The sequence below is a fragment of the Podarcis melisellensis genome, assembly GCF_964234715.1.
Source record: "Podarcis melisellensis genome assembly, chromosome: 3".
Classification (NCBI taxonomy): Eukaryota; Metazoa; Chordata; class Lepidosauria; order Squamata; family Lacertidae; genus Podarcis; species Podarcis melisellensis.
The window spans coordinates 47,422,815-47,449,463 of NC_138530.1; the positions used below are offsets into that span (position 1 = coordinate 47,422,815).

At 45.5% G+C, this 26,649-nt stretch overlaps 1 protein-coding gene across 1 annotated transcript; it reads left to right on the forward strand.

Moving 5' to 3' along the window:
• The first annotated feature begins 2,526 nt into the window (after positions 1-2,526).
• On the forward strand, positions 2,527-14,268 carry RHOU (ras homolog family member U). The gene is made up of 3 exons (XM_081905688.1): positions 2,527-3,104; positions 5,830-5,888; positions 10,628-14,268. Exons 1-3 carry the CDS (start codon positions 2,789-2,791, stop codon positions 11,081-11,083), a joined length of 831 nt encoding a protein of 276 aa, XP_081761814.1. The 5' UTR covers positions 2,527-2,788; the 3' UTR covers positions 11,084-14,268.
• The last annotated feature ends 12,381 nt before the right edge of the window (positions 14,269-26,649 follow it).

The following is a 26,649-nucleotide window of genomic DNA, read 5'->3' on the forward strand; positions in this document are numbered from 1 at the left end:
AATGCAATAATCTTGGGGACACAGAGCAGAATAAAGGAGCACTTTTCTTATTGCCGAATGTCCAGTACAGTGGTACCTTGGGTTAAGTACTTAATTCGTTCCAGAGGTCTGTACTTAACCTGAAACTGTTCTTAATCTGAAGCACCACTTTAGCTAATGGGGCCTCCCGCTGCCACCGGGCCGCTGGAGCACGATTTCTGTTCTCATCCTGAAGCAAAGTTCTTAACCTGAAGCACTATTTCTGGGTTAGTGGAGTCTGTAACCTGAAGTGTATGTAACCTGAAGCATATGTAACCTGAAGCGTATGTAACCCAAGGTACCACTGTATTGGGGGGAATGGGTTTGCAATGGCTGTGTACACAATATACCTTTACAGCCCATTCAAAACTCGTTTCCCCCCTCAAAGAATTATGGGTACTGCATTTTACCACTCACAGAATTATAATTCCCAGCAACCCTTAACAAACCACGGTGCCCAGAATTCTTTAAGGGGGAAGAAAACGTGCTTCAAATGTGTCTAAAAGGTATAGCGGGCATACAGCCTATGATCGTGCAACCTAGATTTGCTGGTACATGACTGAATTTCACCAGAAAATATTGAAAATGTGGAAGCAACCTAACTTTTTATATAACAATTGTTCTGGGCTTGTTTTATCCTGCTTTTGTTGTGCACAAGGGCCCCTCCAGATGGCAAGAATGCAGCGACATCAGGAAAGGATTGCAAAACAACAAATACAATCTGTGGCCCTCTCAACATTGTTGGACTCCAACTCCCATAAGCCCCAGCCAGCATGGCCAAAGGTCAGGCATAATGGGAGCTGTAGTCCAACAACATTTGGAGGGCAAGCAATTCCCCATCTCTGTCGTACAGGTGTGAGCTACTTTAAAGTAGAGCTGAGCCACCTCAGCTCAAATATCTTGTCCCTCAAACCTCAGGTGCTGCTCAAATATCTTGTCCCTCAAACCTCAGGGTCTCTCTCTACTGAAGGTGATGTTACATGTTACTTTACAGCAAAGAGTTACCCATTTCCACATCTTTGCTGAGGGTGCATTTTTTATAATGCCCAAAGGGCATTTGCAGGTCTGAAAACACACAAAAACCAGTTGTTGCATAGGTTGGGGATATAATAGGGTCAGCAGAGAGAGGCTGCTAAATATCATACGTATTGTTTGCATTTGGTCCTGAAATGCCTGTGTTCTCCTGAGCTTTCAGACAGCACACGCAAAGTAAACGCTACTTTCCTTCTTCTGCTTTGAAGCCACCCAGAACAAATATTTCCCATATTCTGGGGAAAAAATGATTGTTATAGGTGGCACCATTCCTCTTCTACTCTTAGACTCTTCCAAATAGGGGCTTAGTTTGCAAATGGGTCTTTGAGATATCATAAACAGGTCTTTGGCAATAGGCTCTTTTCTTCTTCTTCTATACTTATCATATTTTCCCTAGAAAAGGCATATCAGGATTAAATTGTGGGGCAGAGGGTTGGGCTGGGTCAGTGATGTCTGGATGCTGCAATGGGGGGGGGGGAGCCGTTTTCAAACACGGAGAGCCAAGTCCACACTAAACACCTGCCTGGAAGCATTCTCAGTCATAAACCAGAACTGGGGGGGGGGGGCCTACACGAAGGAATAAAAACTAGAGCAGTTTTAAGAGTGCCTTTAGCTGCACCGAATCACATAGCTTCACATAGTTGTCTCATTAATACTGATAAATTGGCTAAGAAACTTGCTTTCCCTCTGTGAAACAGGCCGAGCTTTGATAAGATTAGACAGTTTTACAGTTCAGCCTGGAGAGGTGGGGGTGGGGAAAGGATAAGAAGGGAAGAGAATGGCTCGCAGGGAAGAAACCCGTTTCGCTTATGCACAACGAGTGAGCGCACGGCGTTGGAGAAAGGACACCTGGGCCGGCAGCAGCCTCTCTTTATCGCCCCTTGAGGCTATCTCAGCTCCGTAGACCATGAGGTCCCCGACCCCCAGTCGGTGGGCTTCCCAGCGTGTTAAATGTAGCATTTGAGTATCGTTCTGCAAATACCACGCAGTGACCCAATGCCACCCTCAACGCGGCCGCCTTCAAGGAGCCACCGGGCTCTTTCTCGCTCTTCAACGCGGCTGCCCTTTGGGAAGCGGGGGGCCACGCGAGGAAGCAGAGCTCTAGAGAACCGGAAGATCGGGGAAGGGGCTCCCGGGAAAGAGGTCAGGAGAAGGGGCTCCGCTCGCAGGTAGGAAAAGGAGGGGCGGGTCGGCGCGTTAGCCTTGGGCGAAGAGTGGCAAGGGGGAGCTATGCGAAACATGCCCGGCCAATAGGCGTCGTCCGAATTGCCGTCAGCGTTCGAAAGGAACAGCGGCCGTCCAATGAGAAGCGCTCTCGAACGCTGCCAGGATTCCACGCCGTCCACAAGTTGCGGCGGCTGGCCTCCCGCGTCCGCCTGGCTGCCTGTAGCGCCGCCTGCCGGCCGCCTCTCCTGCGCCTGGCTCCTCCCCTCCGGCTGCCCTCCGCCCTGCTCGACTCGCTCACTCGCTCGCTCCCCGGGTCTCCTGGTGTATTATGTCATCTGCAAGCGGAGCGCCCGGCCAGGCTCCCCGAGACGGCGCGCAGTGATCGGAGGAGCCGGGAGGCGCGTCTCTCGGGCGGCAGCGCTGTGCAGAGACCCGGAGCTGCGCCGGCTGGGCGCTCCAGCCTAGGACGGCTCCCCTCGGCCGGCCGCGCCGCCGCGCCTTGCTTGCATCCCCTCGTCCCCCGGTGGCTCCGCTGTCCTCGGAGGGGGTCTCCCGCCCGGGAGCCAGGCGGATGCCGCCGCAGCAAGAGGGAGAGACGGGCTACATCAGCAAGCCGCTGCCGGGCGGCTGCGAAGTGCCCCCGGTGCCGCCGCGGAGGGTCCGCAGCAGCCGGGCAGCGGCGCTGGGGGCCGCGCTTGGGAGCCGCTGTCGGGCCGGGGCGGGCGGTGGCGGCGGGACTGGCGGCGGCGGCGGAGCCGAGCCTCGCCGCAGCATCAAGTGCGTGCTGGTGGGAGACGGCGCGGTGGGCAAGACCAGCCTGGTGGTGAGCTACACCACCAACGGCTACCCCACGGAGTACATCCCCACCGCCTTCGACAATTTCTCAGGTAAGGGGGCGGCGGAAGAGGGTTCCCCTCGGAGGCTGTCGAGGAAGCACTTCCCTTCGGGCAGCAGGGTCGCGGCGAGGCGCCCCCTCCAGCGTGCGATCCGGCTGGGCAGGCGCGTTTCGCCCTCGGAGCGCCTCGTGGACTCTGGCTTCTCTTTCAATCGCCGTCCATTTCCAGCCTTGAGAGTCAAAAAGGGGCGGCTCCCCTCCTTGGGAAGTTCGCGAGGAAGAGCTGCGTTGCTCTTTGAGCTCCAGGTGGATGCAGGTAGAAAGGAGGGGCCGAAAGAGGATCCCCCCTCCTCCACGTCTGAATATATTGGGAAAGGATCAGTCTTACGGTCAGGGGACCAAACGGGTTAGATTAAGCCTCTTTTCTCGGGAGGATCGTCTAATAGAGAAAGCAGCTCCGAGAGATACGTGGAAAAAAACCTCTCCTTTCTTTTCTTTCGCATGCCCGTTCCAGATCATAACTGAGGGCCCGAACTGAAGAAGAGCCCTGCATAAACCAAATTATTCCTATTTAGTTGTATATAACACGCGCCGTTTAAAATGCAGACGTGCTGTGCTTCCTCTGGAATACGCCCCCCTTTTTTTGCAAGGTTGAAAGGCTCTTACAAATCTTGACCTGGACTTCGAAACAACCGAGGTCAAGGGTGATTGTAACTCAGCGGTGCAACATTGACTTTTCACGCAGAGGGTCCCTGATTCAATATCTAAGGCCCAGATAGGCCCACATTTGAAATTCTGGAGACCCGCAGCTGGCTGGACCAATGGTCGGACTCTGTACAAGCGATTTTTACTTGGAGTTAAGTTCCACTGTGTTAAATGGGGCTGACACATGCATACGCCTTAATGTACTTGTTTGCTTCTGAGTTTTGAAGCCTCCACCATTTATAACAGTATTTTCTATGCCATTTCCAGGCGTGAGGGTTAGGAACTTAGAAACAACTAAAAACAGGATCCTTTGAATTATAACTAGTTCTTATGGGGGCAACCTGTAGTGGGTGGGTGTATATATAAACATGCCTTTATATGGTGGATATTCATCTTTCAGGGCAAAATACTTTTACTGCCAAGGGCTTGTGTGGGTCTGATTTACCCCGGGCTCAGGCGCTATGCTGAGCGTGCTGTGCCCATACAGATAATTCTGTTCTTTATTTTCCCAAAACGTCACACTTTCCTATCATCTTGCAAATCCTCTTGGCTTTCTCTTAATCCTTATCCCTTTAGTTAGGTTCAGAAGGGGAAAAAGTAAGCCCTTGTCCAGTCCCCTCCCCCATCTTCTATTAGTTTAAATCTCCATTGATTGGGGGGGGGGCAGGGAACAGCGTGGAGAGATGGCTTTCTGCTGTTTGCCATGTGAATTGTTGTAATTAAATAGCCCCTGTCAATCTTCCCAGTTTTTAATAAGGTTTCTGGGTGTTGAGTGGAAGCTGCTGGGTCATCAGTCCTGGCTTAACTCCTTCGGGGATAGATACAAATCTGGGAGCTGCTTCACATTTTTACAGAAAAAAGGTGTCCCCGTGCATTTCTGTGCTGACTGTGTCTCTTCTACAACGTCTGAAGGGCATTTTCATGTCTGAGAACATGTGATGAACACGCACCTACTGTTCGGAGCTTCAGTCATATGTGGTTTGTGTATGTTCACTGTCCAGATATTCAAATGCCCTTCGAACAGAAAACACTCTGCTGACCTGCTGTGGAAGTGCTGGGGTCTTCTTCGTTGTTTGCCGCTGTATTGTGGCCTTTGTCCTTTGTGGTGAAACATTCTCATTCTGAAGAACAGGCTCTTACAACCTGATGTCACCAAAGGTGCTCTCCCTGTCCTTTGCACCAGCTTAGACCTGAGCAACCCAGCCCTCTGCAGCAGGTATACTTGGGAGTAAGTTCCATAGAGTTCAAAGGGAGTTAGGTGTGCTCAGCTGCTTCCACAGCAGTACAGTTTAGAGACTTTATGTGAGCCCAGTCCAGCCAGCCACTCCTTCCTGGAGCACGTTACTGCCTCACATTAAACTGTAAGCGGTTTTGCTTTGCAGCAAGCAAATATCGGAAGGGCACAGTTTTTCTGCAGTATTGAAAACTGGTGCAGCAAAAGGTAGTGACAAAAGCAATAAATCTGCAACCGTTTTGGGGGAGGGGATTAAACCAAGCAAAGCCCACCCCCTCAATTAAAAAATAGCATATTGTGCTTATACAGGGAAGCAATGGTAACAATGGCCTGTGGTTACACGTGGTTCTTTATCAAGCTAGTTCTTTTCTGAGGGTGGAATGATAAATCCTCTAGTCAGAGCTGAAAGGGATGCAAAAAGAGCAGCAGCTTCGCAAGGGATGTGTCAATATTTGCATTGTCTTTTCTGCTTTAAAGCAAGGAGGGGTTGGGTTAGGGGCCTCCTTTGTGCCAGGATTTTTTTTTTTGGGGGGGGGGGGGAGTGACAAGAAAATCAATCCTCAAGCAAGTTGAAGGGAATAGGGATACAAAACTGCCTGAGTGTTTGGGGACAGCTCTCTTCTTTCTTTTGCATCATTCAGTGATTTTTGCTACTTAGCCCATTGGGAGTGTACCAAATTTTTAAAGTCCTGAAGGGCTTGGGTAGGCCTCAGAGTTGGGACTGAGGCGGCTTTTGAGCTCCTTAAATCACAACCGGTTCAAATAAATACGAGGAAAGACCTAATTCTTCATGAGTGGATGAAAGTTTCACTGACTCTTCCCTCCCCTTCCATTTCAGCTGTTGTATCCGTTGATGGCCGGCCAGTGAGGCTCCAGCTCTGTGACACAGCTGGCCAGGTCAGTAAAACTACTTACTTACTTGGGTGGAAGGGTGGCCTAACCTGGGGCAGAGGGAGGAACGGGGAGGAAGAAAGACTGTTTTGGGTGGAGTGGTGTGGGCTCTGCATTGTCACTTCTTCCCCGGCTGCTTTCCTGGGTGACATGAGTAGGCTGGGAGGAGGCAGCAGGAGCCCAAATACAGGTCCTCCCCACAACAGGAGTATCCCAGCTTCCCAAGGCTTGATGCTTTGTGTGGGGAAGGGCTGCGGCATGGCCTTGTCCCAGGTGGCTTCTCAGTTACCTTGAGGGCAAGGGAAGGAGCAGCCCTGCAACAGCTCCCTTGTTGCCAGAGTAATGTGAGTACCAGGACTACACAGGAAGGACCGGCTACTGTGGGAGGAGAAAGACTTCCTGCTTTGATTTGCGGTCTTCTGTTGTGCAAAGATGGGTGGCGATGAGTCACCCACGTGTGAAACAAAAGCACATGTTTACATGTGAATTTGCAAGCAGCCCACTACCTGATTTGCAATGGATGGCTCAAAAAGACAAAAATATACTGCGCTCCACACTGTGACGCATGGGAGTTTTCTCTTTACAAGCTGTCTGAGTGCATTTTCATAGAGTGGTCGCTTCTAACACACAATGCATACGGGGACTTCCTGTTTCCTGCTGCCTGATACTGGGTAATCCAGCAGTTGGCAGCATATGAGCTGTGGGCACCTAGTGGCTGTCTTCTCCATCTTGTTATGGAGGGCCTTTTGGAGCCATGATTGCTCGTGACATCTTTGTCCTAGATCCATTGTTCCCGTGGCCTGTTCACTGTAGATAAGAGATGGAAAAAGAGCCTTGATAATCTAGGGCTTTCTTTCACACTCCTAATTCATCTCAATCTCTGAATCTGCTCCTCAATTCTACTCCTTGTGGGAACGCATTCCAGTTTTAAGCAACACAATGACATCAATGCGACAATTACTATGAGGACATGCAGACAAGCTCTAATTGTGCAAATATTTGTAACCACGACCCACAGCTTCAGTGCGGTACAGCATGTTTCAGTTCAAACTCTGCCTCCGAAGCTAAGTGACAGGAGTCTTTGGCTCTAGCCTTGTTTCCTAAGGGGCTTAAATCTGGGAAACAAATGAGCTCATGAACCCAGTGTCCCTGACTCTTGCCCTGTAAACCTCAGTCTTCTTTTGCAAGTACCCCTGAAAAGAAGTGTATTCAAGTGGAAGGGGGCTTGTACTAATTTCTTTAGATGTATTTTGAAGAACTGCATGTCTGTGTTCCTTCACAATTTTCCCAAGTAAGAACCTCTGACCCCTTGCAAGTTAAGATGCATGTTTCAGTTTGGCAACAAAACATTGGCACTGGAGGTGCATCTTGGACTGTGTTTGCTCTTCGTTCTTCTTAATTTGAAACCCTTGGAAGCATGCTTTATTTTAATTAAGATGCTACCACAACTGAGGCAAATTGTATTGTTTTGGGAGGCCAGTGATGTTGTGCTTTTGTCCTGCTGTCAGCAAGAAGGAAAGGTTGGGTGCAGGCAAGGAGTTGGTTTGCTTCCCCCAGCTGCAGCCCTTGAAGCCTCTGGGCCTAACAAAAGATTTGGTTAGCTGCATATCTGCCAGTAAGTGTAGTGGAGTTTTCCCCCCATGTGTGTGTGTGTGTTGCAAACATTGTCTGCATGCGGCCTCAATCCAGATCAGGAGTCCTTTTTATGGGGCTCTGAATCAGGACAGGGAATGAAGGATTTTTAAAAATCTAACCCACACTAGGATCCTGATTTAGAACAGCCCCACTGGCAATTTTTTTAAAAACATACACAAAACCATACACTTAAACAAAATTTAAAAATTCCTTCCAGTAGCACCTTAGAGACTAACTAAGTTTGTTATTGGTATGAGTTTTTGTGTGCATGCACACTTCTTCACATGAAAGCTCATACCAATAACAAACTTAGTTGGTCTCTAAGGTGCTACTGGAAGGAATTTTTTTGTTTTGTTTCGACTACGGCAGACCAACACGGCTACCTACCTTTAACCCTACACTTAAAGACACAGCTACATAACTAAACTGATTTTCATGAGTGGTATGTGGCAACTTTCCTCCCTACGATTAGATTTTCATGTAAGAGTTAGTCAAATCTTTAGTGGTGCAGAAGTGACACATACTGCCGTGACCTGAAACAGGATCTGGAAGGTCTTTCCTTTGTTAGGCTCTCCCTGCAACAGACTATAAACTGCGAAGAACCAGAACACTCTGATCATCACACAGGATCCACAAATCAGAAAATCATACCCCATGGCAAAATCACAGTTTTGCTGCATAGAAGGAACTACAAAAGGGCACATAGCATGGAGGTGAGTGGGGAGGGAGAAAGCACATTGGGAAATGTGAACGTGAGGGTCTTTTTTTATTCATGGCACCAGAAGTGTGTCAAGTGTAGATCATGAAAATTGGATGACAACAATAAATATGAACCTAGAACAGCAGGCCTCTGAAGGGCTATATTAAATCATGAATCCTTCCAGAGGATCACGTTATATGACAGTGTGGTGCTAAATCCCTCGCACCTTCCTGTATCAAGCTTTGCCTGGATTTAGTGTGAAATCTCTCATCAACTGTGTCTTGATCATCTGAATTCCTCAGTTGTCCAGATCCATTGCTTTCCCCTGCTCAGTCAATAAACCATTCGGATAAACCAAATCAAAATAAGAAACACATTGAAATAAGAAGCAAGTAAACAAACAAACAAACAATATTCAGGGTATGTTCACGTTACCACTCACATTACCACTGCACTTTGCATGCAGTCCTATCTTACTGCTGCCATTAGAAGCTGCATTCAGAGTAGGTACCCACACAGCAAGGAAGCCTGGGATTACTCAGACAATGTTCCAAGCCACGTAGAGGCAGCAGGAAGTGGCCTGTTTACAAATTTAGGGTTAATAGATAACCTGATGCAGAGATTGACCAGGGGAGTCCTAAACAAAAAACCCCCCATCTACACTGTTCTCATATTCGGGGGGGGGAGGGGGGGCAGCAAGCCCTTCCTAACACCAGAGCCCAAAGGACCAGGACAAATAGCTAGAAATACCTGTGCCGCTCTCTTTTGAACTTTGAACTCTTACTTCCCCAGAATATTCCTGAGTGTTTTACACTTCTCTGAATTAAGTGTTACTCTAATATCAGTTTGAAGACTGTGGTTGCAAAATTGGTACAACAGTTAGGTTGGAAATCAGATCACTGTGCTACTTTCTGTGGGACGTCTGCAGCATCTTAGAATAAATAAGTTTCTGCTTACAGGAGAAATTCCCCATTTCTTTCCTGTAGTAGTTCCTTGCAGCTGGTTAACTCTGAGCTAGTCCTAATTAACCATTGGTGAGAATCTTATCAATGGGCTTAAGCAGAGGTACAAAAACCCAGTCTCTTGGAGCTCCAAAACTGCCCACTGACACCTGGTGAGGTGCACAGTTCAAGAAGTGCTGCTGTTATTCACTCTGGTCCCTAGAAAATCTCACTGTCTCATGTTTTGGGGCAAAGTCACTTCTAGTTTAAATTTACCTAACTCTTTGCTGGATTGTGGCCAAGTATGTCAGATTGGATCTCTGCATTGCTTCATGCATCTGAGAACTGCCTTTCCCCTTTTACAACTTCTCACACTGGCAGTTCATAGCCATCTTGTGATTAGACAAGATCCGGAGATCAGGTTCTGCATGACTCTTTTCCAGCTGCCAAGTCTCCAGGTGGCAATTTTATTTCCTTTTGCTTAGTGTTGTGTTAATTCCATTTAATTCCCTTTGTGTTGCACCAGTTCAGGTGGCTATCCCATTCATCCTGCATGAGTTCTCATCAATCCTTCTGGTATTTCCAGTGCCTCCTAAGTTAGTGCCATCTGTAAGTTTCATCTACGTGCTCCCACTTCCCTTCCAGGGTCACTAATGAAAACAGCTATATGAAACAAAACCCAATAGTAATCTCTGAGGAATTCCACTAGAAAAAGGGTAAAAGCTGTCTTTTCAGCAAAGCCTTTCCTTTGGTTCAATTCAGTTTCCCATTTGCCTGTCAGTTCTTGCCAGATGCGTGGCCTGCTTTTATTTCATCATCCCTCCTGTATGGCTATGCATTCAGCAGAATCATCTGGGACAGTCTTATAGGACTTTGCCACTTCCTAATGCAGGAGGTGGGTCATAAAAAGGAACGATGTCCCATGTCAAAAACTCCTTTGCTTGTCAGAGGAATATGGAGGCTAGCCTAGTCTTTGCCCTGATTTGCTGGGTTTATGAGGATTTTTAAAAATGGGGTAGCATTCAAACATGCAATTCCTTTCAGTATCATACAGTGGGTGCAGTCCCAGGAGAGCTATATCCCAGCATTTCCCTGAAAGCTCTGATCCGTAAGCAGTGGCGTAGTGTGGGTTGTCAGCACCCGGGGCAAGGCAAGTAATTTGCGCCCCCTAACCCTAATCCCCAAATGTTGTGCCCAGTGCGACCGGCCCCCCCTGCACCCCCCACGCTACGCCACTGTCTGTAAGTTCAGCTGCAGCCCTATTTAGAAGTTGCAAAGAAGGGGAAGAGGCAACAGAGAGGATGTAGGGTTTGTGCAGGAATTCCTAGGTATGTGGGGTGATTTCTTAAGCAGTTGGGGAGTTGGAACAACTCTCTCCCTCACCTTGAACCATGGAGCTTTGAAGGGCTTTTTGTGGCTGAGTAAACGGTCTCTCAACATTCACGCTTCTTTTCCCCATTTTCCCCCAGGATGAATTTGACAAGCTCCGGCCCCTGTGCTACACCAACACAGACATCTTCCTGCTGTGCTTCAGCGTGGTGAGCCCTTCCTCTTTCCAGAACGTGAACGAGAAGTGGGTTCCTGAAATCCGATGCCACTGCCCCAAAGCACCCATTATCCTCGTTGGGACACAATCGGACCTCCGGGAGGACGTCAAGGTCCTCATTGAGCTGGACAAATGCAAAGAAAAGCCCGTGGCGGAGGAGGCCGCGAGGCTCTGTGCCGAGGAAATAAAAGCCGTCTCTTACATCGAGTGCTCCGCTTTGACTCAGAAAAACCTCAAAGAAGTCTTTGATGCAGCCATTGTTGCTGGCATTCAGTACTCGGATACTCAGCAGCAGCCAAAGAAATCGAAAAGCCGGACTCCAGACAAAATGAAAAACCTCTCCAAATCCTGGTGGAAAAAGTATTGCTGTTTTGTATAGTATATTTTGCAAAGGCTTTGAAAACAGCAGTTGGATACTGGGAGCGGGTCAAAGCTATATTAGCTCAAAATCTCTATTCCAGAGCACGCGGACTGAATCCCACAGCTCTAGATGCTGCTAAAAGTCATCTGTTGTCATTGGAGGAGGAGGAGGAGGTGGTGCTGGGAGGAGGACCTAGGGAGCTGCTTGATGTGCATTAGGTGGAAGGTTCCCACCCGGAGTAAGTAGAGTTTCCTGTTGCCAAGGGACAACTACCCCACACTTCTGTCAAACCAGAAGTTGGGCCGAGGAATTGACTCCATGCAGAAGTGGGAGGAGCCGCAACAGAGGCCTCTGGTGCCAAGGCGACACAGAAACCAGGAAAAGACTATAGGAGGACAGAGTTTGACAGGTGGATGTTAGAAAATGTGTGCTACTTAATGACATTTGGCTTCCCACGCACCCGTTTTCAGTCTTGCCATCTTCAGAAACTATAACATGCATTCCAGAAACATCCATAGTTTGATAAATTTAGCAGAATCTGCACGTAAATCCTATATATTTTTCTTAAGACGATATGCCTACTTCATGCACAGTGTAGGGATGTCTTAACACAATGAGCTGCTTACATAACTGCATCTTATTTGTAGACCCCTGACTTACAGATCTTTTACATGGTGCAAATGTGCATGCTTGCCAAATTATAAAAAATAATAATAATGATATTTTGAATAGCCTTGGGTTGCTTTTCTATTTCTAGAGACCCCATGACAGGTTTTTTATCAATTTATAAAGGATGTAATCCTCCCCTTAAACGATGCACCAAATACCTGTGAAATGTATGTATCTGATGGTCTAAGTCAATGTGATGATGTTTTCTACAAGATAATCTCAACTAATTACATTATAGTCTTTTTCACATAGTCAGGTACCGCACATTTATGTACCTTAGATAGGGCCATCTTTCTGCATGATGGAATTCAGTGCCTATCAATATAAGGTGAGGTGGGATTAGAGCAAGCTATCAGTCATAAGCAGTAGGAAATCCACCCATTGATGCCAATGGAAAAGTCTTCCAGGTAAATGCATGGCCATAGGAATTGGTCCTGATTCAAAATATACCAAATCTGTCCCTGTCAATTTTCATGTAGTGATTTAAATTTTTTTTTTAAAAAAAAAAAAAGATCACAAATGTGGGCTAGCAGTGGTGGTAACTACCTGGGCTGCATGCTTTGTCCATGATTTCTTATGGTCTTCCATATTGCTGTGAACAAAATGAACATTAGCCGACATGCAACACATTTTGGTGGTGACCCAAATCCCTTTCAAGACAATTCAAAGGTATATTTTAAATTTTAACAAAATGGCCTGCCCTTGCAATAGATTACAATGTGATGGATCTAAAATGTGGAATATTATTTGCTCCAATATCTTACCTATAGAAATTCCTCTTCTAATTAAGTAATGCAATGTTCCGAATTCTGGAGATTGAGCTGTTTAGGAACCTGTTATTCGCAAAATGAGCGCAAAAGCCTTAAGTTATTGTCTCCTTTTCTGTATTGTCAAGATTCCTCCTCCCACCAGCCCACCGCCTTTAAAGTAGGCTTCTTATTCATTCCATTATCATCTTAGATTTAAACTGGCCTAATTCAGGCATAATGAGGAACAATGGTTTTCTGCTACATGAATGAACTTTGGATTTACATGTTTCTCTGTCCTCCCTTTTCATGTGCCAACATCTGCTTTAGTTTTTAAACTAACCACAGTTCTCTGTGAGTCCAGGCTTCGGGAACTGTGGTTAATTCAAAAGCCAAAGCAGATGTTGGCACATGAAAGGGGAGGAGGAACACGTGAACCCAAGGCTTCCATGCTTAGAATAAGCTAGGATCAAACAGGTGGAAGCACATGAGTTCAAGGTGGGGGCCTGTTCCTATACCAATAAACCATGGTTTCCCATTATATCTGAATGCAGTCTACACATGCAAGCCCTGCAAACAGAATCCACATCAGATCTCACAGGGCTCCTGCAGAACCTCTATATTCACTGCATCTTGTACATGAGAAATACCAGTGCGGAAATCCCAGGCACCTACTTGCCCAATTGTTTAGCACACAGGGCACTAAAGTATTTTTCTTCCAGCCTTAGGTGAAGTTGCTGCCTACATTTTTTTCAGTGGCTCTCATTTTTCCTAACCTGGTTGGGATAAGTTTCCTGTTTCACTGTTGGCAATAGCTTTCGACTGACTCAGCCCTCTCCTGCCCAGCTGGGAGAACCATCTTTTCAGTGGGTGGTGATGGTGGGGATAGTAGCAGAGATTCAGAGTTATCCAAAGCCCTGCTGGACTTGTTGCAGGAGGGCAGAAGTAACGGTTTCTGCCTTTCCAGATATATTTTTTTAATGGGAACTATTCCTCTCCTGTCGTTTCTGATGGGAGAGAATGCACAGACACGACTTCCAGGGCTTACATACGTTTCCTTTAGTTTCAGGGGACTGAGAAGGGGACTTTTGAGATCCATCAAAGCTATGCTTTTCCCTGACCCACCCCCAGCATGCTTCCCTTAGGCCTCTGATGATGTTGGACCTCAAATGTTGGTGAGGCAAGGGCCACAGAGATTTCTGCAGTGGGAGGTCCTATCTCAACACACACACACCCCTACCCCTGGTTTGACTTTTATATTCAGAGCAAGGTCTGATTCATCCCATAGCCCCAGGGACCATAGACTTGCATGGCCCATCAGAATGTAGAACACTACATTGTTTGTTTTTTTAATTTTCAATGCATACAATAAGTCTGTCGTTTTGTTACTGTACTTATTACTGTAAGTAATAAAAGCATAACTAGCAGTGCATAGAGTTTCAGAGGGAAATAAAGAGGGGGGAGTCCTTTCACTTGCAGTGTGATTTAAATATTGAATCCTTTCAACTCCTCTTATTAGGCATTTTGGTGTCCCCTCTTCATAAAAAAGGAGGTCACAGTAACCAGGAAAAGAGACCAAAATGGAGTAAGGGTAATAAGGGAAAATCAAGGGTAAGCAGGGGAACTCCTCACAATTGGATGGACTGCTTATTTTGTTCATTCTTGTTCTTAAAATGTGTTTAAAAACAAACTCTTCCAAGTCTGCATTACATGTGTCTTATCGTGCTTATCTGTGATTACCTCCATTGACGCCATGTTTAAATAACATTAAATGATGCTTCAACCTTTCGGGACTGTTCTCCTTTTCTAGTGTAGCAAACTGATCTATGTTACAGAGGGCCAAGCTACACAAGATGCAGGAGGGCCGTGATCAGATAGCCTAACTTTTCAGATCTGAGTAAATTATAGCTACAGGGCTCCCCAAATTGGATCGGGGCAGTGGCTTTGCAGGAAGGTTTTAAAAAATAATTTTAAACATATTACTCTCTCTGCCATTCCTCCATTCTAAATTCTCCCTCCAGCTCCAGGAGAAAATGTAACAGTGTACGTACATAAGGAGAAGAAAAACTGTTTGGCCTGGATTGTAAGATGAGTGAAAGGAAGGGAAGTTTGTAGAAGGAAGTTTGATCTGTGGTCACTAAAAAGCCTTTCTTGCAGGGTGGGAGCTGCCATGAACAATATACGGTGGGATTTAGGTTGCTTGGGGAAAGGCTTGGAAACTCCATGTGTATTGGAATCCAAGGCCGATTCTGGGTGATTCTCCTTGCTGCAGTGGCATCTTGCAGCCCATTCCACATTGTTCTGGAATGCAGGACGTCTGCTGGAGATAAGAGGCATCAGACTTTCTATGATGTTCCTTAACTTCTCTTGGGATCCATGACTACAAAAAGAGCTTGTTTTTAGTTCTTTGGGTACATATCCTTCAATGCATATACAGCCATTTTACCATTTCAAATAGTTTGAATCGGGTATAGAAAATCCAATAACTGGAACTTTTATTTATTCATTAAAGAGCTACGGTAATCATGCAGAGGACGAGATGGTTGGATAGTGTTTTCGAGGTTACCAGCATGAGTTTGACCAAACTGCGGGAGGCAGTGGAGGACAGAGGTGCCTGGCGTTCTCTGGTCCATGGGGTCACGAAGAGTCGGACACGACTAAACGACTAAACAACAACAACAACAAAATCATGCTGTGTCTTTTCCTAACGGCCTCATTAGGCATAGGCTTCGGTTCTGCAAAACCCCTTGATAAAAATTGGCTACAATGTTGCTCCTGACCTAGTTGAACTACTTGTAAGATCAAGGCCAAATCCCAACTAAATCACAGGGTGAACTTGCTGAAATCCATGGACTTAATTCCATTGGGTCTACTCTTGAGTCTGACTTAGTTTGACATAACCAACATTCCAGAATCTTTGGTGTGCGAGGAGCAATGCATAAAATACACATCATCTGCTGAAAGCTTCAAAGTGTAGTGGAAATCTTGACTGGAGTCAAATGAGCCTGATTCAATAAAAATATGTTTGCTCCTGCAGTGCCATAGCTTGGAAAATAAGTTTCCATTGCACAGAAACTGTATGTTAACTTGCTTGCATATGGTCAACAATAAACTCATAATGGTGAGAAGTTAACATCTGGTTTTCTGAACTTTCTATATGCAGGGCTTTGGTGTTATCTGTGGGTATGTGGATACTGACTTGAATGTAAGGGCCAGTCTCTCTCTCTCTCTCTCTCTCTCTCTCTCTCTCTCTCTCTCTCTCTCTCTCTCACACACACACACACACACACACACACACACACACACACTGCCTCTTTTATTGCTCCCCTGTACAATGGGAATAAAAGATGGGAGATTACATTTTTATCGGGAGCTCAAAGGGAGTACAATGCTTGCTGGAAAGGGAGTGGAAACTTTGCCTATCTACTATTAACACATGGGAGCTGCTCAGGCCGCATACCAAACCATACACTCCATAAAGCAGTCAAGTTTCATAAGGCCGCAAAAATCATGGCTTTTCAAAAATGCAGCTCATTCTGACTTCTCTCTTTTTCCAAACAGTGTGACGACTTGGTACATATGAATTAAATGATTTAATACTGTTGTAGATACTGCAAGCTACAGGCTCTTCTCAAATGTTTCTTTAAAAACAACAAACAAAAACACCTAATTTGCCCGTTTGAGTAGGAAGTGTCTCCTGTAGCCTATAATCTGATGTGCCTTAGGACGTTTTGTTTTCAAAAGTGTGGGCTATACTTAAAAGCAAGCTTTCTGTGGGAACGTTATCATTCCCCCTCCCCTCTGAAAATAAATTCTGATGGCTCTTTGGCCTGCCTGTTTTACAGATAGCGTTCCTCTCCCTATGCAGCTACCCCAAAGGAAGTCTGATGATTTCTACTTACATAACCCTCAGCCAGCATGAGGCTACTTGCATGTCCTGAGGGGTGCATTTCATGGGCTGCTGTCAATTTCATTGTTGGTGCTTAAATGGCACATTGAGCTTGCTCTTCTTAACAACCTAAAATAGGTCTGTGCTGTTACACAGCTCACTCCAGCACATAGCAATAGAGGAAGGACATATTTTCCTTCCAAATTGGGGTCCTGGGAAGCTGTCTGCTTTCAAATAGACCTCCTCTGTCCCCTGCCACCTATTCCATAGCCGATAAGGTCCAATTGTTTATTTAATGTATGTGTGGATGTCATGTACATTTACTGTATACCCATCCTTTACGATGCAGTCTCAATGCAGGTTACACGCTACTTAAAACAAGTGAGCCATGTAGTATTTAACAATAGTAAGCCATCAGTTAGACCATATCAAACAGCAAGCAGATGCAGTAGCGATGTAGCAGAAGAAGTGATACTCGTGACTGCACCCTTAAAGGCCAGTGCAAAAAGGTACGGTATGTCATGATGGAACCAGAATATTTTGGAGGGAAGGGCATTGCACAAGGTGGAGACCACTAAAGAGGAACCCCACATATGAGTTTAATTTATTGGTATACTGCCTTACACCCCTTATACCTGAAGGAGCGAGTGTCTCCACCCCCATTGTTCAGCATGGACTCTGAGGTCCAGCTCCAAGGGCCTTCTGGCAGTTTCCTCACTGCGTGAAGTGAGGTTACAGGGAACCGGCAGAGGGCCTTCTCTGTGGTGGCGCCCACCCTGTGGAACACCCTCCCATCAGATGTCAAGGAAATAAACAACCATCTGACTTTTAGAAGACATCTGAAGGCAGCCCTTTTTAGGGAAGTTTTTTATGTCTGATGTTTTATTGTATTTTTAACATTTTGTTGGAAGCCGCCCAGAGTGGCTGGGGAAACCCAGCCAGATGGGTAGGGTATCAATAATAAATTATCATTACTATATTACATACTTTACAGCGGGGTGGACCACCAGCAAGGCCTCCCCTGCTGAGCATAACATCTGATCAGATCTATGTGGGTGGAGGCAGTTCTTAAGATGGGCCCAAGTCGTTTATAGAGCTTTATTTTAGTTGTTGTTGTTTAGTCGTTTAGTCGTGTCCGACTCTTCGTGACCCCATGGACCAGAGCACGCCAGGCACTCCTGTCTTCCAGCGTCATAACTTTTATATGCCTGTTGTCTTTGTCCATGGAGTTTTCTTGGCAGGGATACTGGAGTGGCTTGCCGCTTCCTGCTCCAGGTGGATCACGTCTGGTCAAAACTCTCCACTATGACCTGTCCATCTTGGGTGGCCCTGCACGGCATAGTTCATAGCTTCTCTGAGTTCTTCAAGCCCCTTCGCCATGGCAAGGCAGTGATCCATGAAGGGGATAGAGTTTTATATGTCGATGCAAACATCTTGTATTGTGCTTGGAAGCACTCCGGCAGCTGGTGCTGACCTTTAAGAACCAGTGTGGTGTGTCCTCCCCTGCCCTGGCTGCTGCTTTCAGCATCGGCTGCAGCTTGCAAACCATCAAGGGAAGACCCACAACCGTTTGATACAATAGTCCAGTCTGGAGGTTATCAGAACATGGATCACCGCAGTCAAGCTATCTCTGTTCATGGGCGTCCATAATTGGTGAACAAGCCAGAAAATAGGTACTCCAAGCCTCCCTGAGCCTCAAGTGACAAGGCTGAATCGAGGAGTACCCCCTCATTTCTTCAGGAGAGAGCAACCTTGTCCATAACAGGTCATCTACTCCCTTCTTGGACCTGAGAGCCAGCAATTTACAATGCTCCCATCTTGTCTGGATTCAAGTTCATCTGGCGCACAGCACCTCCAGGCAACAGTCCAGCACCTGACCCGCCTCTGCTGATTCATATGGCACAGATAGAGCTGCATGTCATTGCGTACTTGTGACACCACCCAACAGCTTCATATACTGTAGATGTTAAATAGTGTTGGCGGGTGGGCTAGATTGACCCCTGCAGGACACTGCAAATTATTTCACATTGATTACCCTCCCACAATGGCACAGACGTAGAAGTGAAACCATTGCAGAGCACCCCCCCCCCCCAATTTCCAAATCCACAAAGCTGCTCCAGGAGGATACTATGATCAAACGTCACTGAGAGGTGAAGGAGAATCAATATAATTTCATTTCTTCTGTCCCTCTCTCAACAAAAGTCATCGACCAAGGTGGCCAAGACTGTTTTGGTGTCATACTGGGGCCTGAGTCTGGACTCGGAAGGGTCCAAATGGTTAACATCTTCCAACCACATTGCCACCACCATCTTGAGCGTCTTGTCTAAGAAGGGACTAATAGCACCCATGTGATAGAACGTCAACACTTCTGGATCCAGGAAGGTCCTCTTAAGGGCAGGGCACGCCACCGCCTCTTTAAGAGTACCTTCCCATCCCACACCAAGGCTTTCACCACTTCCTGGGCCCACCCAGTTAACTCCCTCTGGTCCACTCTTATAAGTAATAATGGGCAATGGTCAAGAGGAAAAGACCATATCATGAGGCTGCAAACTGATCTAAGTTAACAAGAACAAAGTGTTCTGGACTGATTTGATTTGGCCAAAGATGTCATATTTAAAAAGCAAAAATCTGATTTGAAGTTAGCCAGGCTGCTTCTAAAGGAAGTAATGGGAAATAGATGGCATGAGGAGCTCCCTTAGGATTTTTTTGAACCCCAAATTTAGGGCTTCAGAGGGCCATGAGATAGGACTGGCATAGCTGGAGTTGTTCACCCCTCGTTTAGATTTGGCTGCCCTTCTAGCCAGATCCTTTTGTCCACTGTCTCTGGGAATTAACAGTTAAGTACGGATGTTAACCAGAAACTGTTTTCCATGTTTCCCTCTGTCAAGGGACCATGTTGGAATGATCCTGATAAATGTTTGCTTTTAAAGAATTCAGCTGTTGCAGTTTAGGCCCCTTTCAAGTGGGTGCATATATATGTGTCTGTATCAGCCCTTCTCCACTCTGGAGCTGCTCAGATGCTTTGAATTACAACTCCCAACAGCTCCAGCCAGGCTGACTGGGGCAGATGGGAGCTCTAGTCCAAAACATCTGGAGGGCACCATCCCTGCCCTCGCCCTTGCTTCCCCTTTCCACCCCACGCAACTACTAAGCTCACTTTTCACCTTCACATCCTGATTTCTGAAGTCACTTCTCTCTTCTGTTTCTCAGCCCTGTTTTCATCTTCACCTCAAGTCCATGCGTCACCCTCCTTTAGTATACAGTGGTACCTCAAGTTACATACGCTTCAAGTTACATATGCTTCAGGTTACAGACTCCACTAACCCAGAAATATTACCTCGGATTAAGAACTTTGCTTCAGGATGAGAACAGAAATTGTGCTCCAGCGGTGCGGCAGCAGCAGGAGGCCCCATATGCTAAAGTGGTGCTTCAGGTTAAGAACAGTTTCAGGTTAAGTACAGACCTCTGGAACGAATTAAGTACTTAACCTGAGTTACCACTGTACCCCTCTTTGCACAAAAAGCCACCTCTTGCATCTTATTCCACCCACACGTTGCAGCTACTCAGCAACCTTTTCATCCTCTGTCCAACTATGAAGTCACCATCCCCTTGTGTCTAAAGACCTTTCCGTGCCCCTACTTTCATCTTCACCCCATTCCTGTGCCTCAACCCACCTGCTTGCATAACAACCTGTGCTGTTGTTTAAAACCAGTATTTCCCTCTCAGTTTCTCCCCACTCTTGCTTTACTTAAACGTCTGCCATTGTTATAAACCACCTCTTCTTCCCTCTCAGTGTCCCTCCCTTCTCACTTCAATGTCCTGGCCACAGCTGCTGTGCAAATTGCCTTCACTTTTGTACACATCTTCCATGTGTTGCAAATACTTTTACTTTCTTGTAAAATCTTGCATGAACAGAGACTTTGCCTGTAAGTACTTGTTTCATCTGGCAAAGGAATGGTAAGAAAGAAGGAAAGCTGCTTTTACCAGGACTACATCAGTTTGATTTGTTATTTCTATGGTGACATGTAAGTAGGGTTGCCAACTTGCCAGAACACAAATGTCTACCCAGAATTTTGCTTTCATTTTGTTTTTATGCCAGCTGCCAAAAAAGCAAGGGGAAGGAACAATTCATATATATATATGCTGATAGGTGAGCACACAACATTTGTCCTATGCACTGTCTCCTGGCTCTTCCGGAGTCCTGGAATGCTTGATATTCCAGAGGGCAAAGCTGTTCATGCATCAGCTTGGACATGCAACATCTATTTCAGTCTTTGCTCTCAACATGCAAGCCATAGAAGTAGTCAGTGTAATTCAAAACTTCTTTCCTGTAACTTAAAAAATAGCTTTTCTATTAAAAGAAACTGTCTCATTTCCACTTTCTTTTTTGAAAGCTGATGGGCACCAAACAATCATCCTGCTGAGGCCATGCTCACACTTAAACTGATCCCTATTGATGGCTGACTCTACATGGTGGACCATTTACATGCAGCATGGATGAAGAGTAAGTGGTCCACTGCCATATTCTTACAATTAGGAACTTGAGCAAGGACAGAATCCATCCTGCTCCTCTTCAACAGTTTTACTATTCCATGGGAAGTTCTGTTCTAGGAAATGACAGCCTCTGGCCATCCATCCCTGACAATAGGCCATGCTGGCTGGGGGTGATGGGAGTTGGCATCCAAAAACATCTGGAGGGCCACAGATTCCCCATCCCATACCTTTGTCTTAAGTTACATTTGGGAAAATCCAAGACCTTTTTAGCTTGATTCAGGGAGGATCACTATTTCCTACACTCTCCATGAATATGATGGAAAGTGAAGACCTTTGAAAGGCACGCTGTTTAGCTTGGCAACTTGTCCAGTGGAAATATGAACAGGCGGATGTCTGAAGAGTCAGCAGTTTTAATTTCCGGCAGGTACCTGTTGCTGAATTACATTGAACACGGCTCACATCTTTTGAGGATCCAGCGGTTCAGCTTATCCCATGCACGTAATCTGAAACCTTCAGGTCTTTGAAATGCAATCAGCCCTTGCTTTGTTCCCTGGAGATGTTATGCTGGCTTGCTGGACAGGAAGCCCATAGTCCTGTTTGCCTATTAACTTTCAGCAAATTCTGTGTTCACCCAAAGGCTAAGAATATGATTTTGCCAACAATCCTTTTGCAAAATGTAAGCACTGCTTGAATAAACACAAGTGTTGCACAAAGCTGATATAAACAGATGTCTTTTTTGGTGTTGTGTAAGCTGCTGTTGCACACACCCGCACATCTGGACAGCACTATGTATGGATTATGGAGGTCTGGCTGTGTTTTGCCCTGTGGTAACTTTGTCCATGTGCACGGTGGTGTGATCAAAAGGCCTTTTCAGCTGCCGTGTCTGAAATATTGGGTGAAGTGGGAGCTGAAGCTGATAAGAATGCATTGATGTAAGTCCATTGTAAATAAGGTTTCCCAGGAACACCAAAGCCTTTGTCATTTTCTGATGGATGAACGGACATTCCTGAGGGAGAATTTTATATTAAAGCCACGTGCTTTGTAAAGTTTTAGCTTGGGAGGAGGAAGAGACAGGTCAAAGTTTTGATACACAGTAGTGTTGTCTTTGACACGTTGTGACTTTTCGGTTGCCACCTCAAAATGGAGATCCACTGAGAACTTGTTCTTGTGAAAGAATTAAATGCCTACGGAGCTGCTCCACCCTGTTCCACCCTGAGTTTCTGGCAAACTCAGAGAGGGGGAACCTGTGACCCTCCAAATATTGTTGGACTCCAACTCCTATCAGCCCCAGCCAGCAGTCAGCGATGAGGGGGGCTGGGAGCCCAGCAACATCTGGAGGGCCACAGGTTCCCCGTTCCCGATTTTAAGTGCTGATGGCATGGCAAAAGGTCAGATAGATGCAGCATTAATTGCCTGCCAAAAGTCAAAATGGAAAACAACAGCTATGTGAATAATCTCTGAACTTGGAAAAAGTATGCCATTGTGGTGAGATCGTTGAGGGTGTCTTGTTGAAATAAGAGCAGCCCTTCTGGATGAGACTAAAGGTCCATGTAGCCTGTGAGCTTCCTACCCTAGGAAGGACTATGAGATGGGGAATGAACATGGAGATTCTGTAGATTAGTCCATCAAAGGTGCAGGCTCTCAAAAATGTTTGGCATGCTCACCTGGGCCTATTTTAATGTCACATGTGGGCTGAAATGAGAAAAGGGGGTTACAAAGCTTCAGTAGCTGCAGTGATGTGCCCTGCCCTTAAGAGGACCTTCCTGGACCTAGAAGTGTTGAAGTCCCCCCCTCCCTGGCTATTATTTCCATCTTAGGCAAGGTGCTCAAGATGGTGGTGGCAAGAAGTAGCTGGAAAAGGTTAACTATCTGGGTTCTTCTGAATCCAGACTCAGGTCCCAGTACAACACCAAAACAGTATTGGCCACCTTGGTCGATGGCTTTTGTTGAGAGAGGGGCAGAATAAATGCAATGTCCTGTATGTGGAAACCAGAATGAGAAGGAGAGGGGAATACGAAGAGAGGTACATTTGTCATATCAGCACTCAGTCAACAAAATGCAAGTCACAGTTTGGCAATACTGACCAAAATCTCACAATCTCACAAACCAGTTTCGGACTTTTCCAGCTTGCTCATGACTTTATGACATTTTGGTTAGTCTTAATTAAGGTGTTTCCAAGCTGCGGTTCCCATGGGTCCATCATGGTAGCTACATATAATTTTTGAGTGCCTTGGAGAACACACAAAAAAATGTTTTTTAAAAACCTATTGCTAGCAACATGTTATAGGTGCAAACTCATTCTCTGAAAAACAGACTATGAAAAGGTGAATCAAAATGAATGTACATAGGATGGGAGGGCTTTGTGTTGGCTCCTCTTCAAATAACCTATGCTCAGACCAGCTGCCCATAACAAGTCTATATATAAACCTATATTAAGCTTCTCAAACTGGGAGGCAGGCCTTTCTATGGAGTTATGAACAATGATGGGGCTGTGGGGCATGGAAAGGGAGAAGGCAAGACCCACCTTCCCATTCGAACCCAGATTTAATTTAGCTACGTTACTGTGGTTAACATGCTTTACCCTTGAGAAAAATTATATCTGAATGAGACCTGAGATTGCTGTTTTGCTAGTTTAGGTTGGTAGTATGGGAGAAAAAAGAAACAATATCTTATTGCAACAGAACAGAACTCGTTTTTCATTATCTGGAGCTCATCTCCAAAGCAGAATGCAAGGTTAAGGAGAACGCAGGCTGCCTTCCAGAAATGGGAGGAACTGGCTGTTCTGATCTCCCTTTCCACTTTCAGAAACCCAGCGAAGAAAAATCAGAGTTACTTCTTTGTGACCCTTCAATATGCAGCACTGATTTATTTTTTTATTAAATCACATAAGCACAATAAATCATCAACAGTGTCAGCTACATCAAGTGATGAAAAAGCCTCAAATCCTATCATATCACACCATTATTTGTTTCTTGGTCTATATATGTGAACTATCTGGGTAATGAGAATCTGAAACTGTTATTACATCTCCCTCGAAGCCTTTTTGTGTCCTGCCTGTAGTTTAATGGATTAATTTAAATGTGCTTGGTCGGCATGTGAAAGAATGTTGTCAAGAGATCGAGATAGTTGGAAAAAATCAGATTAAAATAGTTTCTGTTTATCCTACATTCTTATGATTAATATAATTCCTTTCTTTAAACTGCTGTTTAGGTGAATCTTCTGGGCTGCTTAGCATAAGTCTAACATTGCAAGCATGAAGTATAAGAGATTCTGCTGGATCCTCTTGAAGAAAGATGTGCTCAAGGCTCTCGCTGAAGGAGGAGGTGGGTAGGCCCAATGATTTTTATCATAAGGTGGTTCCAATCTCCCATTAACACCATTTTGCTGTGCTTTGTACAGCTTTGTGCCAATTAGTATGAAAGAAGAGGGTGCTTTGGAGCATGTACACAGTGCTTCCCCTTACTACTGAATAGATTAGTACTTAGATCTCAGATCTGGATTTAGGGATAAGGGCTTCCAGCAGAGATTCATTGCTTCCAGGCAGACTCAACCACATCTCTCTAATTTGGGAATTATGCGCTAACGCAGGGATCAGTGGTGGATCTTGGGGTCTCGAATTTCAGTGGCACCGTGTGCAACACCAAAGTTCAGGATCCTTCCACCTCTCCACTCTAAATCATAGTTAAAACAAAAGCTCTGCACCCAGTGTGACTAAACCAGTCATGCTCCCCTAAATCTGCCTCTGCAGGGGTCAGCAACCCTTTTGAGCCAATGGGCATGTTTAGAATGCTGAGAAATTTCCGTAGGTAGTAGTGACAAAATGGCGGCCTACGGGCCATGAAATAACACAAAATGGCTGTTGCAGGGTGTCACATAACTCAAAATGGTTGCTGTGTCTAAAAGAGCAAGAAAAGGACCACACAATGGTGCAGACATGTTCCCTGACATCAGACCCCCCTCCACATCAATGCAAAAAGAAAAAAGTGCACCAATACCAGCCACTGCCATGCTCATTCACAAAGAGACTCTTTTTACCTCTCCTCTGCTCTGAAGAGAAGGGAGGGTAGGTGGGTGTCCAATCTTATCATCTAAAGAAATGTGAGCATGTTTAGAGGGTGGGGGTTCAATGCAGGAGAGGCCAAACTGGTACAAAGAGCCGGAACTGAGCAGTAAGACCAAAGAGTCCCTCACGGATTTCTGAGGGGATTTTTAGACAGACCTTGCATAGGCTGCATAGGAGATACTGGTGGGTACAATGATGTCAGTGAGCAACACATTGGTGTCTCTCACACTAGCATCCTAGTCAAAATAACAAAGTATTCTGTGGCATCTTGAAGACTAACATTTTTATTGTGGCAGAAGCTTTCATCTGATCCATGAGGTGTCTGAGAACTAAAGGTCACAAAATGCAGAAGATGACAACAAGGCTTTCGCATTCCTACACAAGTGCCTAAATCTCTTTGGTGGATTCTGGTGCTTTTAAAGAGTACCAATGAATTTTTAGAGCATCTGAGCCCCTAACTACTTCCATAAGAAGGACTCCCTGGTCTCAGTCTCTCCAGCTCATCTTGCAATTTCAAAGCCTGCTTATGTTTAATTTATTTGTAATTAGAAGTGGCATTTTGTCCCAATTGCCAGGCTTTCATGTTGTCTGCATGCATTTCTTACTTTGCCTAACTACTCCATAATGATAGTCCCAGCATGCTACCTTTCCCTCTTCCTCAAAATGAAACACACACTCACTCATTCCTGTACCAATCTGCAGCAGTCAGGTGGAGTGACTGAAAAATTAAAACAAAAATGTGTGTTTCTTGCTGAAAAGGATTAAAAGTCAGGAAAGATCGCAGAGAGGTGAAGCCTGGTACTTTTACCAGCAATGCATGCCTGATAACAAGGCACCAAATCCTAACCAGGAAGGAACTATTGTTGACATCTTGGAGAGGAGCAGGACATCTTTCTCTAATTGAGATAGAATCCCAGCCATTTTCAAAGGACTTTGAAGTACCTTCTGATTATCTTCTCTAGAAGATAATGGATGACAAAGAGAGGAAGGAGTGGTTCTTTCTTAAAATATAGTAATACATTTATCTAGCCTGCTTAATTGTAGTTGCCAGACAGAAACGAGGCCCAGATGTGCAACCCACAAAGGAGGCAAAGGAAATGTTAGAAGAAGAATAAAAAGCAATCAGTGTAATGTCATGCATTGAGACCTCCCATGCTTTCTGTACACCAGACATGTATGTACAGCATGTCTCCAGGTTGTATTATCATGTTTTGAATGCCAGATTCTTTGATATCCTGTTCCCACGAAAGGAGCTAAATGTAGGGAAGTTAAGAATGAAATAATATTTCAGGCATGATTCTCTGCTTTGTTTTTTTCTCCTTAGGTACATAAGATATATATGAGTATAAACATGCCCCTTCAAATGTAATTTTTTAAACACAATTTTCTTTTTAAAACCAGTTCTCTGCCATTGGCCCAGAACCTTGCTCTTCTTAGTTTTGTTTTGCTTTTTAAAAAGAGAGCAGTTAAGTATTATGTGACAATGCTCATCACACAGTATGTTCACATGGGCGTAGCTGGGGGGGTTGTGGGGGGGCAGCAGCCCCCTAAATCAAGTAAATCAATAAAAATACTTAGTTAACTGAGGTTCTGCCCTCCCTAACATGAAGCTTGCCCCCTGCCAACAAAAATCCTGGCTATGTGCATGTGTGTTCCTAGTTATTTTCTGCATAGTTTAACAGCTAGAGATGAAAAACTTTTGCTGAGAGAACTTTGTCACATG

Excerpts from the sequence above, each read along its gene's own strand:
- RHOU (XM_081905688.1), top strand. The coding sequence starts at position 2,789 with ATGCCGCCGCAGCAAGAGGGAGAGACGGGCTACATCAGCAAGCCGCTG. Across the intron at positions 3,105-5,829 it reads CGCCTTCGACAATTTCTCAG|CTGTTGTATCCGTTGATGGC; the intron begins GTAAGGGGGCGG and ends CTTCCATTTCAG. Across the intron at positions 5,889-10,627 it reads TCTGTGACACAGCTGGCCAG|GATGAATTTGACAAGCTCCG; the intron begins GTCAGTAAAACT and ends ATTTTCCCCCAG.